Raw genomic sequence first — 17,811 nt, forward strand, 5'->3', positions numbered from 1 at the left:
GCCTTGAACGTAACTGAGCATAGGGGACGCTATGCTGTTCTTTGGCTGTGTCCCAAATACTCAAAGCTTGTTACCGATTGTAAAAAATGTACCTTTAGACTGGGATCCTAACCCAGATGTTCCAGATACTTGCCGTCGTCTGAACCAGCCTCATTCCGGGGGGGGGGGGGGCTGCATGGCGTGGGCGGGTTGGGTGCCGCCCGCCTCGTCGCGGTGGCTCGAGGGGTGGGCGGGCCCGGGGACTATGCTGGACACACTTAGGTCCAGCCGTGCTTATGATTGATCAGTAGCATATTCCCTCGGTATGCCATTACTGCTATACCCTGAGCCTTTTAGTCCTGCTAGAGGAGAGCCCTAGCACATTGTAAACCTGGGGCATGGTGGCTACCTGGAGGGCAAGACCACCAACTGGAAGAGGTGCTGTTCCCCTGTGAAATGCAGACAACCTCTGAAATGCCATGCAAATAAATTATTCAACCCCCAGTGTAATTGATTGTTTTGGCCAGTTTGACATTGATTTTAATCATTCAGTCATCCTGCTTACAATTAAATCAAAGAGGCACATGTAGGTCAGACAAATATAAGATAACATTTATAATGAAATAACCACAAATGTCTTTTCTGTGCTCACATCATTATCAGTTTTATTCAACCCCCAAGTGACATTCAATCTTATAACTGTAAAAGGATGTTGAACTAGGTACTAACAGCTTTAAAACGTGAAGCATAGCTTGACACAAGTGTCTTGCATCAATCTACGGGTATCTTCGCCCATTCGTCATGGGCAAAAGCCTCCAGTTCAGTTACATTCGTAGGCTTGCGCACTGCAACTGCTTTCTTTAAGTCCCACCAGAGGTTCTCAATCGGATTTAAGTCTGGTGACTGCGACGGCCACTCCAAAATGTTCCAGCCTTTAATCTGCAACCATGCTCTAGTGGATTTGGAGGTATGCTTGGGATCATTGTCCTGTTGAAAGGTCCAACGTCTCCCAAGCCTCAGGTTTGTGATGGACTGCATCACATTGTCATCCAATATCTCCTGGTACTGAAGAGAATTCATGGTACCTTGCACACGCTGAAGCTTCCCTGTACCTGCAGAAGCAAAACAGCCCCAAAGCATGATTGACCCCCGCCATGCTTCACAGTAGGCAAGGTGTTCTTTTCATCATAGGCCTTGTTCTTCCTCCTCCAAACATAGCGTTGATCCATGGGCCCAAACAGTTCTAATTTTGTTTCATCAGTCCACAGAACACAATCCCACAACTTCTGTGGTTTGTCCACATGACTTTTTGCATACTGCAGTCGACTCTTCTTATTCTTTGGAGACAGCAAGGGAGTTCTGGCATGGAGGCCTTCATTACGCAGTGTGCGCCATATTGTCTGAGCAGAAACTTCAGTACCCACATCTGACAAATCTTTTCTCAGTTCCTCAGCAGTCACACAGGGACTTTTCTCAACTCTACGCTTCAGGTAGCGCACAGCAGTCGAAGTCAGCATCTTCTTTCTGCCACGACCAGGTAGCGTTTTAACAGTGCCCTTTGCCTTGAATTTGCGAATGATGCTTCCTATGGTGTCTCTTGGTATGTTTAACATCTTTGCAATCTTCTTATAGCCATTGCCCTTCCTGTGAAGAGTAATCACCTCTTCTTTTGTCTTCCTGGACCATTCTCTTGACTTCACCATGTTTTTAACCACACCAGTAAATGTCTAGAAGGAGCTGAGTATCACAGTCATTTTAAAGCTGCCTAATTGGTGCTTATTAGGCTTTATTGCTGCTCCCTGACATCCACAGGTGTTTTCAATACCTGATTGAAAATGCTTCAATGAACCTCTGTGTAACGGCTACCCACTGGTGTGAGGGTCTCAGCCGCTAGAGACGTCCTTTTCCCTGGCAAGCTGCGATATGCAGGTACCGCCGGTATATCCCATCGAACGCCCTTCCAAGAAACGAGACGAGGCTACGTTTGCAGAGTCAAGCAGACAGACCTTTAATGCCACATTTTTCTTCCTTATATCTGGTTACAAACTGTACAGAAACAAATGACACTCCCCCCCCATCAGCATACACCTCACAGGAGGCTGCTACCTCCACAAAAGAGTTCATTAGCTATGCGAAGGGAACATTAGCATTCAGCAATGAAAGAGACTTGTCCAATTAACCCTTTGAGCTCAGAATACAATGTGGTACATCCAATTGTGACAAGCCATGCAGTTCCTTGTAGTCCTCCCTGCAGGAAGACTATAACTGTCCCGGCAGCATGCATATGTCCGTTACACTCTGTTCTTCAGAGTGGTAGTCTTTAAGGGGTTGAATAATTGTGTAAATGAAGATTTCACAAAATAAACATTTACTACTGTATTACAAAACCAATTGATGTCATTTTAGTTGCATATGGTTCTTTAATAAGTCCTTGTAGGATTTCATTCTGAATACAATTACAAATGTACACTAAATTCCCTAAAACCCTTTACAGCATTGGGGGGTTGAATAATTTTGAACAAAACTGTATACAAACAGCGCCCCATATGTGTATGTGGCCTGTGTTAAAGCCTTATGCCCCTATGGAAGTGTGCATACATGAAAGTATAAATTCATACAAATATGCTTTAGGCAAAACATAAAAAGTGTGCATGGTATACAAGCATTGATGTAGCATGTGCGCTATGGAATGGGCATCTTTGCAAGCAAGCATGTGTTTATGAACGTGTTGCAGACACATATTCCTATGCAAAAGTAAGGAATCCTGTATATTTAAAGGAAAACTCTAACAGGCCTCATTATGCAATCACGCAAAACTAGGGTTTCATGCAACTTTAGGCAGTCATGCATCCTTATGTGATTCAGCATTTTTTTTTATTATGCGCTCAAGCATTTTATGTATTTTAAGCACCACTGTGCAAACAAGTACCCTTGTGTGACCAAGGACTGTTTTATGATCAGGCACCCTTGTGCGATCCAGCATCTTTATGCAACCAAGCATTTTTATGCTATTTTAGGCATTTCTGTGAAAACAAGCCTCTCTGTATGATCAAGTATCTTTAAGTAATCAAGGATTCTTGTGCGACCAAGCATGTTTATGCGGTCAAGCATCTTATGTGACTAAGCACTTAAATGTGACCAAGCATCCTCATGCGACTATGTAAAAACCATGTATATTCATACAAACAAAAAAAACATGTATCTATGCGATTAATCATAAACATGTTTTTACCCCACATGCATTTTGTACATTTCATACTCATGTATCTTTAAGCAAAGCAGTGGACTGGTAAAGAGGAAGTTATCCTCAGCACTGTGCGTTTCTGCAATCATGCGATTTAGCTGATTAGCAACAATGTGCAGCAGCAACTGTGTATCACAGCAGTTGTACCATTTGGCTAGCTTGTAAGCAAGCACTTGCATGAGGATCCTGTGGAGGTTTTTAGCAACCTATACCCCCTCCGATAAAGTAATGAAACTCTTAGGATGGGGAAAAAAACGGCTTATGCAAGTGCCCAATGAGCAGACAGTAAACAACTGTTCCAGTAATTGACAGACTGGAAAGGTACAAGAAACCTATGGGCATTTAAAACACCCCAAGCAATAGACAGAGGCTTTGGCCGCCTGGGCTGAGGTTAAGTTATAAGCAGCATGAATTTCTATAAAAGATTGCAGCTTCGACTTCAGAGCTTGTGAGGCTTCCGATACCTCCACCTCATCAGATTGCACCTGTTCCCTGATGGTGAATCTTCATCATCAGACTGTTGATCCTCTGAGGATTTAGAGCAGGGGAAGGGGCCCTACCTTGCTTTATGCTCTTTTGTAAAGATGCTGCGATTATAGCAGCTAACCTCTCCTATAAACCAACCAATGCAAATGCAAAAGTGTCCTCAATGACATATGCAGGGCTGCAATGTTGGGAGAGGCTGCAGTGCCTGACAGGGCCAATGGCTCATCCTGTGCGGCTGCCTCAGGTCTCTAAGGGGAGGATGGTATCAAGCAGGCATGTCGAGAACCCCTAGATCCAGATGGCGACACTGTAGTGCCTGGAGAGCATGCAAGTAAAACTACAGGTATGCAGAAAACTGGTAAGACATGCAACTATTTATAGAAGAGAACCCCAAGAATGTCCCAGGGTTGTCTTCACTTACCTTATCCCCGCCGCAGGATACTGCTGAAGACCAGACAGTTCCAACCTTCACCCATCACAGCAGGCTGTGTTGTGCCAACCTTCAGGGTTCTAGGTTCCTATTTAAAGGAGGCCTCTTCCCTGGACCTGTAAGGCATTCTGCCAGAAACCTTTGGGCATTTTTTAATACGTGCCACAAAGTCTTGGATCCCAGAGTCCAGTCCTTAAAAAAGAGACATTACAGACAAAATCTTGCTGTTCCGCGAGGCCCAGGTACCATCCACTTTGGCGTTATTTTGGCCTTCTTGGATGGATCTGGATTGTGTAGCTCCTTAAACCCCCCACAAGGATCCTTAGCAGAGCTTCTTCTTAGCACATTCTTTAACCGTGACCAATACCTTAGACACTGGCGAAAAAAAACTAAGGTGCTCCCGGTATGGGAGGGGGTTATATAGGGAGAAAAAATCCTGTCTAATTGATCACACCAGTGTCCACCACCTGAAGGTGAGATATAACCCATTAAGTAATTAACAAGGCTCTGTGACCCGTGATGTACGGAAAAGAAAATACTATACCTGGCTCAAGCTGGGCTCCGCCACTTCTTCCTGGGTGGAAGGCCCATGTTGGTTGTCAAGAAGCCTCAGCTGGGGTTGAGGGAAGGGTGGGAGGAAGTGTTGAACGCGATTCCCTCACTTTAGTCTGGTCTTCCAGAAAACGCATTCTGTTTTAGTACCACAGACTGGGTACATACACGTCTTCTGCTGCTGCTCCTGATTTTTGGGATGCCAAGACCTTATTATGCTCCTTCTTATATGCACTTCTCAAGCTACCAATTTTGGCATTCAAAAAGATGTCTGCCTTGGGGACATGCGGCTTCACAAATTCCATCAGTTTCTCCATCGCTGCCACCCTGTTCATGGACTGGGTTTGGGTCAAAGCAAGAACCCGAACACTAAGCCCCCAAAGAGCACGAACTCTACGACGAGTACGTAGCCGCAACATGACTAGAAAACAGTCGGCTGATCAGAACGAACTAACAGAACGCACTGAAGAACAGAAAGGCCTGTGAAGAACAAGCTGAAAATCAGAAACGAGCGGACAAGAACGCACTGAAAACCAGATACGAACTGACTACACGCACTGAAAAACAGATACGAGCCCACAAGCACAAACCGAACAGCAGTAACGGACTGAAAAGCGCGAATCGTCTCTCACCAAACTTCAACTAACACGAGATTAGCAGAAGGAGCCCAAAGGGTGCTGGACTCTGAATGGAATTCCATTTTATAGTGCCGTCGTATGTGTTGTACATCACCGCGTTCTTGATGGGCGGAATTTGGTGTGACTGTGTGTATGCAACACAAGTATTCCGTCGAAAAAAAAAAAATCCACGTATTTCTTGTCGGATTTTCCGATCATGTGTACGCGGCATTAGAGTTTAAGACTAACGGCCAAGAACTCCAAGTCTTACAAACCTTCCATCCACTTAGACACCAAGTGCCCTTGGTATTCCAAATCGCTGTGCTTTACTTCTGCAGATTACCGGTCTGATATTTATTTTACAAAGAGTTTTAATAATATCCATAGTAACTACGAAGCTTAGTGTAAAGGATACATTATGAATAAACATAACAGAAGGATAGCATATTATGCAGGAGATAAAAATGCTAGGTAAAAAGCAAATGAAAGTTGGCTACATAAAGGTAAATAGATATGTTCAGGTCCCAGGAATGCCAGTAGGGCAACGTCCAAGAATTAACAGATGTTTAAAAAGTCTATCTGAACAAGGGCCTGACCGTGAACAATCCTAGGCATCTATCCATGTAACCAACTCGTCTAGGCCTATGCCCAGTGTCTTGATGGATTTTAAGGTGAGAATAAGAAAGGGGGAATAAGAAAGAAACAGGGTCTAGGATCAGCAGAAATGGGAAGGGTTATGGGGGGGGGGCAAGGGTGTCCTCGCGGTGGGGGGCAAGAGCACATCATATCTGTAGAAGGGTGGTGTCAAATCTCAAAGGTTTAGTATAATCAGCCCAGGGCTACCAGACACTAAGGAACTTATCATGGGTGTCTGAGAGGATAGCCGTCAGTATTTCATTAACCAGAATGTCATCCGTGCGATTTTTAACTGCCTCAAAACTTAGTACCGGTGTCTTCCATGTCCTTGCTATTGTTAGCTTAGTTGCAGTAAAGAGCTGCATAGCCAGCTGGCTTTCCGGACCAAGCAGTTCTACAATCGGGTTACAGAGAAGAGCCTCCTATGGGTCTTTAAGGTCAGTATGGAGTATATTTCAAAGGAGGGAGTAGACTCTGATCCACAATCTGCACACCTTCGGACAAGTCTACCAAATGTGCGCCATGGTGCCCTCCTGGGAGCACCCTTGGAAACACAAAGGAGAGTAGGCTGGAATGAAACAAGCCAATCTATCCGGTGTGTAATACCACCTGTAACGTACCTTGTTCTCCAGTCTGATATTTCTCATAACTTTAGCCAACAAACTTTTAGTATAAAAAAACAGACCAACTAAGAGCACACTGGTATAATGTATGAAATCCACTGTATTAAAATACAAAAGAACTTGGAGTAGTGCTGATGGATTGTGGTCATCAGAGCCCGAATGTAGCCTCTTTGACATATGCGCCATTTAAACACTCAGCATATTACATTTATAGGATATACAATGGTAAGTACTTACCCATTCTTCTTTTACATATACCAGTCAACTGCTGTTCTAACTGTTTGTTGCTCTAAAATATAAGAAAATTTATTTATACAAGAATTGAATTATCTATTTTGCACCTATATCTGAACAATGTAGCTTTCTTTATGTTTAAAAACAAAAAAAAAAAAAAAAACACTTGTTTATGTGTGTAGGCAGCCCCAAAGCTGTGGCTGTACTTTGCAGCTGGGCCCCTATCGGTAAACAGAAGATATCTGTGCTCAGCACAGTCATATTCTAATGCATTGCAGGTCAGTGTCCAGACCTGAACTTTGTAGCTCTCCTACAATTTGGGACGTATCTAAACGAATGGAACGTAACGATCTAATAATAATATAAACTTTTTATTATTATTAAATTTGTTTCATTCCATTTGTTTCGATTTTGGAAAATTGGAAATTCCTAAAATCGGAAATTCCAAAATTCGGAATTCGAAAACTTGAAAATTCAGATTTTCGAATTTCCAAATAAGGGTCCCAGCACCGAACCTTGGGGTACACCACTGAAAATCTTAGACCACTCAGAGTAAGAGTCATTAACCATTTTTATTCAGTTATTTGTGGGTTTGAGCTCAGGACACAGAATGAGTCAATATTACAAAATTTTCACATTTGTTCATATTGTTCTAGATAGCGCTGCTACTTCCATTATATGTTTTACTTCCATTATATGTTTTTCTCATATATATATATATTTATTCTTATCCATTATTAATTTTCAGTAAGAAAATATGGTATGACAGTGTTATAGATCATCTATTTTCTTAAATTTTTTTCAGGACTGTCTCAATCTGCAAGATTTGTTCCCATTGTGCCGGGTTGCTGACATTACCATTTGTAAGAGCTTCCATCTCTAGTAACATGGCAGTCCTTAACTGAATAAGGAAGTTAGCGGAGAGGTGGCAGTTCCTTCTAGTTTTTGATTACTACAAGCCTATATAATTCAGTTACCGTTGTTCACTGCTACCTCTGTTGCCCCAGTGACGATATCTGTTAAAACCAAATGTGTAGGACAGAGTTTCAGTGGCAATGTAATCTCGCCGACTGGGCGCAGGACGCTTTAGGTACTTGATGCTAGTTTTACTCCTTTTATCTGTAAGTAGATTACCTTTATAAAAAAATATGGTTTTTGGATACTGCACAATGAGCATTCCTCTTCCTCTCTGCATGTGATTGTTTGATCCCACTCGTGGCTGTGAGTGTATTTCCCTGCTTTTGTTGTCTGATGGCAATCAGAAGCAACCAAGGGGATTGTGTACAGCCGCCAGGTATGCTTAGTGAACCTCAGCCAGAGCGGAGCTGCATTATATCTGTCCATCCATCCAAGGGTTTTTCACTAAAGCACAGCCAGACCGTTTAGTCTATTAACCACATAAGACCCGGACCTTTATGCAGGTAAAGGACCGGGCCAGTTTGAGATTCGGCACTGCGTCGCTTTAACTGACAATTGCGCGGTCGTGCGATGTGGCTCCCAAACAAATAGAGCTTTCTTTTTGTGGTATTTGATCACCTCTGCGGTTTTTATTTTTTGCGCTGTAAACAAAAATAGAGCGACAATTTTGAAGAAAAGGCAATATTTTTAACTTTTTGCTATAATAAATATCCCCCAAAAAGATATAAAAAAACGTTTTTTTTTCCCTCCGTTTAGGCCGATGCGTATTCTTCTACCTATTTTTGGTAATAAGCGTTTATCGATCGGTTTGCGCAAAATTTATAGCGTTTACAAACTAGGAGATAGTTTTATTGCATTTTTATTAATTCTTTTTTTTTACTACTAATGGCAGAGATCAGCGATTTTTTTCGTGACTGCAACATTATGGAGGACACATCGGACAATGTTGACACATTTTTGGGACCATTGTCATTTTCACAGCAAAAAATGCTCTAAAAATGCATTGTTTACTGTGAAAATGACAATTGCAGTTTGGGAGTTAACCACTAGGGGGCGCTGTAGGGGTTATGTGTGACCTCATATGTTTTTCTAACTGTAGGGGGGCGGGGCTGGATGTGTGACGTCATTGATCGTGTTTCCCTATATTAGGGAACACACGATCAATGAAGCTGCCACTGCGAAGAACGGGGAAGCTGTGTTTACACACAGCTCTCCCCGTTCTTCAGCTCTGGGGACTGATCGCGGGACTCCAGCGGCAATTGGGTCTGCGGGTCCCGCGGAGCTTCAGACAGGGTAGCGGGCGCCCGCGACCCACGGCTGGGCACTTAAAGAGGACATACAGGTACGTGCTTGTGCCCAGCTGTGCCATTCTGCCGACTTATATCTGCAGGAGTTGGTCCTTAAGTGGTTAAAGTATTCATACCCCTTGAAATTTTCCACATTTTGTCATGTTACAACCAAAAACGCAAATGTATTTTATTGGCATTTTATGTGATAGACCAACAACATAATTGTGTGGACAGAAAATGATAAATGGTTTTCATATTTTTTTACATATAAATATCTGAAAAGTGTGGTGTGCATTTGTATTCAGCCCCCTTTACTCTGATACCCCTAACTAAAATCTAGTGGAACCAAATGCCTTCAGAATTCACCTAATTAGTAAATAAATAGAGTCCACCTGTGTGTAATTTACTCTCAGTATAAATACAGCTGTTCTGTGAAGCCCTCGTGGTTTGTTAGAGAACCTTAGTGGACAAACCGCATCATGAAGTCCAAAGGAACCCACCAGACAGGTCAGGGATAAAGTTGTGGAGAAATTTAAAGCAGGGTTAGGTTATAAAAAAAAAATCCCAAGCTTTGAACATCTCACAGAGCACTGTTCAATCCATCATCTGAAAATGGAAAGAGTATAGTACAACTGCAAACCTCCCAAGACATGGCCGTCCACCTAAACTGACAGGGCAGGCAAGGAGAGCATTAATGAGAGAATCAGCCAAGGGGCCCATGGTAACTCTGGAGGGGCTGCAGAGATCCACAGCTCAGGTGGGAGAATCTGTCCACAGGACAACTATTAGTCATGCACGCCACAAATTTGGCCTTTATGGAAGAGTGTCAAGAAGAAAGCCATTATTGAAAGAAAGTCATAAGAAGTCCCGTTTGCAGTTTGCGAGAAGCCATGTGGAGGACACAGCAACATATGGAAAAAGGTGCTCTGGTCAGACAGAATAAACTTTTTTGGCCTAAAAGCAAAATGTTGTGTGATGGAAAACTAACACGGCACATTACCCTGAACACACCATCCCAACCGTGAAACATGGTGGTGGCAGAATCATGGTGTAAGAATACTTTTCTTCAGCAGGGATAGGGAAGATGATCAGAGTTGATGGGAAGATGAATGGAGCCAAATACAATGCAATCTTAGAAGAAAACCAGTTAGCATCTGCAAAAGACTTGGGACTGGGGCAGAGGTTCACCTTCCAGCATTACAACAACCCTAAACATACAGCCAGAGATACAATGGAATGGTTTAGATAAAAAGCATATTCATGTGTTAGAATGGCCCAGTCAAAGTCCAGACCTAAATCCAATTGAGAATCTGTGGCAAGACTTGAAAATTGCTGTTTAGACGCTTCCCATCCAATCTGACAGAGCTCACGCTGTTTTGCAAAGAAGAATGACTAAAAATGAAATCCGGGGACATATTTATTTTTTATTTTTTACTAGTAATGGCAGCAATCAGTGACTGGGATATTGTGGCAGGAAAATCAGACACTGATGCCGCGTACACACGATTATTTTTCGGCATTTTAAATGATCGTGTGTGGGCTTCACATAATTTTTCAGGTTCTGAAAAACGACAAAAAAAAAAAAAAAAAAAAAATCGAACATGCTGCATTTAACGTAGTTTTAAATGATGCAGTTTTTCGGGTTGTATCATGTGATCGTGTGGGGGCTAAAACGATGTTTAAAACCCGCGCATGCTCAGAAGCAAGTTATGAGACGGGAGCGCTCGTTCTGGTACAACTACCGTTTATAATGGAGTAAGTACATTCATCACGCTGTAACAGACAAAAAAGCGCGAATCGTCTTTTACTAACTCGGAATCAGCTAAAGCAGCCCAAAGGCGAATGGAACTTACCCTTTATAGTGCCGTCGTACGTGTTGTACATAACCACGCTTTGCTAGATAATTTTTTTAAAACAATGGTGTGTGGGCAACGTCGTTTTAATGATGAAGTTGGAAAAACTTTGTTTTTTTCATGCTCAAAAATGATTGTGTGTACACGGCATAAGTGATACTTTTGACACTTTTTGGGGTCCAGTGAAACTAATACAATGATCAGTGATAAAAAATATGCTCACTGTACTAATGACACTGGCTGGAAAGGGGTTAACAACAGGGGCGATCAAAAGGTTAAATGTGTGCCTAACCAGTGTTTTCTCACTGTGGGGAGAGGTGCTTTTACTAAGGAAAGGCAGAGAACACAGAACACAGGATCAATGTCTTCCATACTGAAAGAACGGGAATCTGACTTGTTTACATCAGCAGACCGCTGTTCTGCCTGTGTACAGAACGATCGGCGGATACTGGCTGACAGAGTCTGCCGGACCCGCTGATCGGCTTGGATACCCAGAAATGCAGGATCGTGTGTGTGTGTGTGTGTGTGTGTGTGTGTGTGTGTGTGTGTGTGTATGTATATATATATATATATATATATATATATATATATATATATATATATACACACACACACACACACACACACACATATATGTATATATACACATATACACACACACATACAATCATACATACACACACACACACACACACACACGATCCTGCGTGGTGAGCCCGCCCTGTAGCAGTTAATCTGCTATAGGTTGGTCAGCATCTGGTTAAGATAATCAGTATTATAACACACAGGCAGCAGGCACTCCATCATAGCTCTGTTACTGTTAGCTGAGCTGTCTCTCGCTGCCTGTCGCCACCGCCGCATGCCTCACAGCCTCTCAAGTCTCTCTCCGCCCCTGGCTACTACTGGGTGGGGAGCAGAGCTGAGCAGAGAAAGATCACTCCACTGGGGAATGCAAGGAGGTAGGCAGGCAGGCAGCTGACTGGGACTTGAGCCAAGGCAGAACGTGTGAGTGGGAGTGGAATGAGCTTGCGCCTGAAACCAAAGAAATAGTCCCTCCGCACTATGACCAGCACATGATTATGAGAAAGGGGCACAGCGGATAAAAATACACTGCCCCCCCTAAGCTAGGAGGAGCAGCAGAGCAGGGGGGTGACAGTCTGGTGTTCTCAGTCTGGGCACTGTCCCCGGAAACCGGAGATGTCTGGTCACCTTACTCTAGATGTGCAAAGCTGGTAGAGACATCCCCAAAAAGACTTGCAGCTGTAATTGCAGCGAAATGTGGTTCTACAAACTATTGACACATGGGGGCTGAATATAAATTCACGCCACACTTTTCACACATTTATTTGTAAAAAAAAAAATTGAAAACCATTTATCATTTTTCGTCCACTTAACAATTATGTGCCACTTTGTATTGGTCCATCACATAAAATACGTTTACTTTTTTGGTTGGAACATGACAAAATGTGGAAAATTTTAAGGGGTATGAATTCTTTTTCAAGGCACTAAATTTGGAAAGAGGCAATGCCATTTCTATGGTGGATCACATTTGGGAAATCACCTGAAGCACTGGATTTTTATGAGGCGCATAAGTGGAGCACGTTAATCTTACACGTTTTTCCTATTACTTCATTGGGACTGATTTTTTCTTTTGAACTGTTGCATTATTTTAAGAATTATGGGACAGTAGATTTATAGTCACTTTAATTTTGTAATTTTTGATCCACTTAATTATGCATATCATTGGTTTATTAATTATGTAAGGCACTGTATATGTACTTTATGACAGCAACATGCACCGTTTTGTATTGGATATTAGTCAGCACAGGTGTTAGGAGGGAGAAGAGACTTTAAAAACATTAAAACAGTATCACAATATTGTTACATAACATGGCAACAATAAGATAATAAGAAAAATAATTAACTTACCAATAATGGGTACATTACACATAATACCGTGGGTCAGCCATGACCAGTAGCTTTCCTGTAATAGGGTGAGACCACCCTATGTCTAGGGTGTACATGTTCAGATCCTATCCTGAAGGCTGCAGTAAGATCACATGATCTTAAGAATGTACCTGCCCATGCCCTACAGGATGTTTCTGACACTATGTAACGGTTGTAATAAATGCATGAACAAGTTTTGACGTATGTATAATAATTTTGATGGCACAACGATAAATCTGATATGTAAATGTAGATTTTTGCAAGCTCAATGTATGTACATGGGAAGTTGTTTACATATGTTTAACCACTTGCCGCCCGCCAATGACAGATTGACATCGGCAAAGTGGTTTCAATATCCTGAGTGGACGTCCTCAGTATATTGAGCCGCTGCGCGCCCCCGGGGGTGTGCATCGCAGCGATCGTTGTTGCAGGGTGTCAGTCTGACACCCGCAACACCGATCTAGGTAAAGGGTCTCTCACGGAGCCTCTTTACCACGTGATTAGCCTTGTCCAATCACGGCTGATCACGATGTAAACAGGAAAAGCCGGTAATCGGCTTTTCCTCACTTGCGTCTGTCAGACGCGAGTAGAGGAGAGCCGATCGGCTGCTCCTCTGACAGGGGGGTTTGTGCTGATCGATTATCAGCACAGCCCCCCCCGAGGATGCCTACTGGACCACCAGGGATGCCACTAGACCACCAGGGATGCAAAACAAAAAACACAGGCATGCCACCCTAGACCACCAGGGATGACAATGACACAAATAATGGATGTCAATCAGTGCCCACAATGGGCATCACTGATTGACAGGCATTGTTTGGCACTGATTGGCATCCATTAGTACAACACATACGATAGTGCCACCTATCAGTGCCCATCTATGCCCATCCGTGCCACCTATCAGTGCCCATCCATGTCGCCTATCAGTGCCCATCCGTGCCGCCTATCAGTGCCCATCTGTGCCGCCTATCCATGCCCATCTGTGCCGCCCATCCGTGGCCGCCTATCCATGCCCATCCATGCCGCCTATCCATGCCCATCCGTGCTGCATATTAGTGCCCATCATCAGTGCCCATCAATGCCACCACATCAGTGCCACCTCATCGGTGCCCATCAGTGCCGCCTTATCAGTGCAGTACCATCAGTGAAGGAGAAAACGTACTTATTTACAATATTTTATAACAGAAACAAAAAAAAATGATTACATTTTCGGTCATTTTTTTATTTTTTTTTGCAGAAAATAAAAATCCCAGAGGTGATCAAAAGACCAAAAGAAAGCTCTATTAGTGGGTACAGAATGATAAAAATTTAGTTTGGGTACAGTGTAGCATGACCGCGCAATTGTCATTCAAAGTGCAACAGCGCTCAAATCTAAAAATTGGTCTGGGCAGGAAGGTGTATAAGTGCCCTGTATGGAAGTGGTTAATAAACTTTTTTGATGAAAAAAATAAAAAGAATGTACCTGCCCAAGTTCACTCTCACCTGCAAGCAGGTCACTGTCATGCGCCTTTTACACCCTGGAAGGCCATCCTGAACCCTGAGCAACTTGGGTAAAACAGTCCAGCCTCCTAAAGAGATGAGGACCAGAGGTCCACAAGAGGGCTAGCAGGGAACCCTGGCTCCATGACTGGATCTGCTGGAAGTACAGCAACTGTGTTCTCTCTGCCTCGATGTCCGGCTGTTACATCCAATGCAGCAGTTAAAAAGGCAAGGTCCTACAAAATAGCCACTGTGCCCAGGGGGTAACCTTGTCAGAGGGAGATGGACAGTTCCCACAAAAGGTAAAAATAGGTCTGGTCTCACATCTCGGCACAGGCCTAAGCGCTTCAGCAGCTGGAACCACAGCCCTTCTTGCTCTCTCCCCCTGAACCAAGTCCATGACAACAAGCTCTGTAAGCCTACAGCAAACCTCATGCAGGGCTCTGCATTTTATTGTGGTCTAGATTAGGGCTCCAAAAGTCCAGCCGAACACCTGGGGCACGGGTCATCTGGCATGTGTTCTGTGAGGGGGGTCATCTCCCAATGCCAGAAGGGCAACTCCTTTCCCTAATTTGCCCCCAACTACTAGGCCGATCAGGTTTGCACTACTACAACTACTACTCACAGATACTCAATTGTGTCATCAATCAAGGTGGAATGTGGAAAAATTGCAGTACTCACAATTAATGTACCCCTTTCTTCTCGTAATTCCTAGATTCCCATTTTAGGGTCACAGCCTGCATTTCTGTACTCCTAGCTCGTCACAGGGATACATATACATTTTAGTTACAAATAAAGGGGGCTAGAAATAGATCCGCGTCTCCTAGAAATAAATCTGACATTGTAAGCAAAAAAATCAAATCTTCCTCTCGAGACATTCGGGCGCAAGGGAATCAAGTCACCTTTGTTACTACATTTTCTGTGGAGTACCGCCAAGTAACTGATATTGGGAAGAAATGCTTACTTGTTTCATGTTCAAATATAGATCTTTTTTCCAATTCTTAAAAACGGATGCAGTTTTTTTTCCAGTGGACAGGACGTTTAGACCCACTTCTAGTAGGAACACTAGGCTTACCACTGTTGGCTCTTATCGATGTGGTTTAAACCCATGTAGATATAGTTATAAGCATACCAAGTGTAGAAGCATTCGGTCTTGTGTCACAAATGCTGCATATCCTATTAAAAAATATATTGATTGTGGTTCTACAAATGTTGTTTATGTTGTGAAATAGCCTTTGTGCTCTACAATATGTGGGGTGTACCACTAGACACCTCAGAGCAAGACTAGGGGAGCATTATAATGATGCTTTTAAATTGAATGCCAAGAATATCGCAAACGTTTCAAAACATTTTCAAGGGAAAAATGCTAATATGAGGGCCTTCTCATTCTACGGGTTTGAACATGTTCTGAGACCCCCTAGATGTGGGGACTTATATCATAGACTTCTTGAAAAATAAGTTTTGTGGATTTTGATTTTATGCACTAGGGCCTCACCTGGTATCTGATCTCAACCACTGAATACTGGGCCAGCCATCTCCCATGAGCCCTGGTCAATCTCCCGTCTGAGCCTGTGACCTGTTACTCGGCTGAGCCTGTAACAGATAGAAGAGCAGCCCGAGCGGCTGAATGGGGTATTGGCACAGTGGCCGCTTGGGCTGCTCTGTCTTCTGAGTGACAGGCGGATGGGATAACCTCCTCCCCAGGCACAGGACAGGCTGCATTTCATGGGCACAGGCAAGGCTGCATTTCATGGGCACTGGTAAATATTTTAGTACACCAATTGGTTTAATACTTTTTTTTCTTGTTTACCTCCTCAAACCTAGGTGCGTCTTATGGAGCGGAAAATACAGTATGCAGCCGTTGACGTCATCAGCGCATGCGATATGAAGGAATGGCCATACTAGCACATTATGCACTTACCTTGCAGGTTTGACAGAAAAAAAAAAAAAAAACAGCAGTTTACAACTGCTTTAACACGGTCTATCTGTGAGTATCCTTTTTTTGTTTCAATTTTTGTTTTCCCATGCAAAGTGCCTGTGCAGAATTCAGTGCCAGCCCTACATCTTCATTTATGAAGGGCCCTGGAAAGGTGCCCCAAGAATTAGCCAGAGACCAACCAATCCATGGGCTGCAGGAGGAGCCTATGGTGCAGCCACAAATATCTTGATAGGAGAATAATCTTAAAGAAAAACCTCCATAGATCTTTTTTTCCTATTCTTAAAAATGGATGCAGGGGGTACATTAAATAAAAATAGGTAAACTTCACTCAGTAGAAAGAAGAGGTCCATCACATAAGGACACTGGCAAAAAACTTGAGGATATAAATGGGGGCGAGAGAGGTTGGTTATATAGGGGGAGGTCCCTTTTTATTTATTTTCAGTGTTCAATCACTGGAAAGTAACTGCATATAAACCATGATTAAAGAATAAAAATCCTGTGTCCTGTACTGTAAAGGCAAGTTCAAATCCCATGGGGGATATTGCAGGTCTAAATGAAGGAAAGACATGCATAACATTAAAGTGTAAGAAATGGGAGGCCAGTAGATGCTAAAAAAATGACCACCAATGCTGACACCTGACCTTTGATAGCATGCAATGCTAGCCAATAATTCACACCCTTTTGAAGTCGAAAGGTCAAGATCTGCAATACTGAAATTGAACACTAAGAAAATGTTAATGCCTTAGCATTGTAGAAAGTTTGACAACTTTCTGTGCTTCAAAACCTATCTTTCAATAACCAGGCCATTAAAGCCAGCAGTAGTACTAAAGCAGAATGGTTTGGCTGAACCCAGGGAGTGTTCATGACCGGAACCACTTTCATGTACTAAAAATGACAAGATCAATCTGGAGCCTTGGGAATAACTGGGATCCCCTCAATATCCACCCAATGGAGAAGCATAAAAAGCTATAGGAGAGGAAAGGCATACATGAGATTGTACTGGTCAAAGTATCTTCCCAAGGGTCCTTTGTCCTAGCCATAAACATGTGCACTTTGTGGTTGAGATAAGATACAAGAACCACATTTGGCATCCCCAACCTTCAGCAAACCCTACTATCACCCATCGCTTTTACCACGTGCTAAGATACTCCAAGCAGCTAAAAAATCATTTCAGATCAGGAAAGCATAGAAAAATATAATATAACAAAATGTTACTGTATAAATAAAAAGTTAGCCTACCTTTAAAAGTGGACAGGTAGAAGGACCGCCGCTCCAGATGAACACAAGCAGGTGATCAATGTCCACTCAGGAACCACACGGGTGCTGGCAATGCATAATATTATGCAGATAAGGAAGTAGATGGACAGCCGCACTCCAAGTAGGTCTTTAAAAGAAGACGTGCTCTTTATTTAAAAGGAAAAATGCACAGCATACAAACAGCATACAGTGGGGAGAACAACTGACGCGTTTCGCATTAAGAACGAATGCTTAGTCATGGCTATGGTAGCTATGACTAAGCATTAGTTCTTAATGCGAAACGCGTCAGCTGTTCTCCCCACTGTATGCTGTTTGTATGCTGTGCATT

At 43.0% G+C, this 17,811-nt stretch overlaps 1 protein-coding gene across 3 annotated transcripts in view; it reads right to left on the bottom strand.

The window, feature by feature from the left end:
* Window positions 1–17,811, bottom strand: part of LOC120937507 — a 142,510-nt gene that overhangs the window by 36,947 nt on the left and 87,752 nt on the right. For all 3 annotated transcript variants that reach the window (XM_040350785.1, XM_040350783.1, XM_040350784.1), the window contains one exon: window positions 6,805–6,856. In XM_040350785.1, coding sequence (XP_040206719.1) covers window positions 6,805–6,856 — 52 coding nt within the window. The remainder of the gene's footprint in view (window positions 1–6,804; window positions 6,857–17,811) is intronic.

Source organism: Rana temporaria, chromosome 4 (assembly GCF_905171775.1).
Source record: "Rana temporaria chromosome 4, aRanTem1.1, whole genome shotgun sequence".
Lineage (NCBI taxonomy): Eukaryota > Metazoa > Chordata > Amphibia > Anura > Ranidae > Rana > Rana temporaria.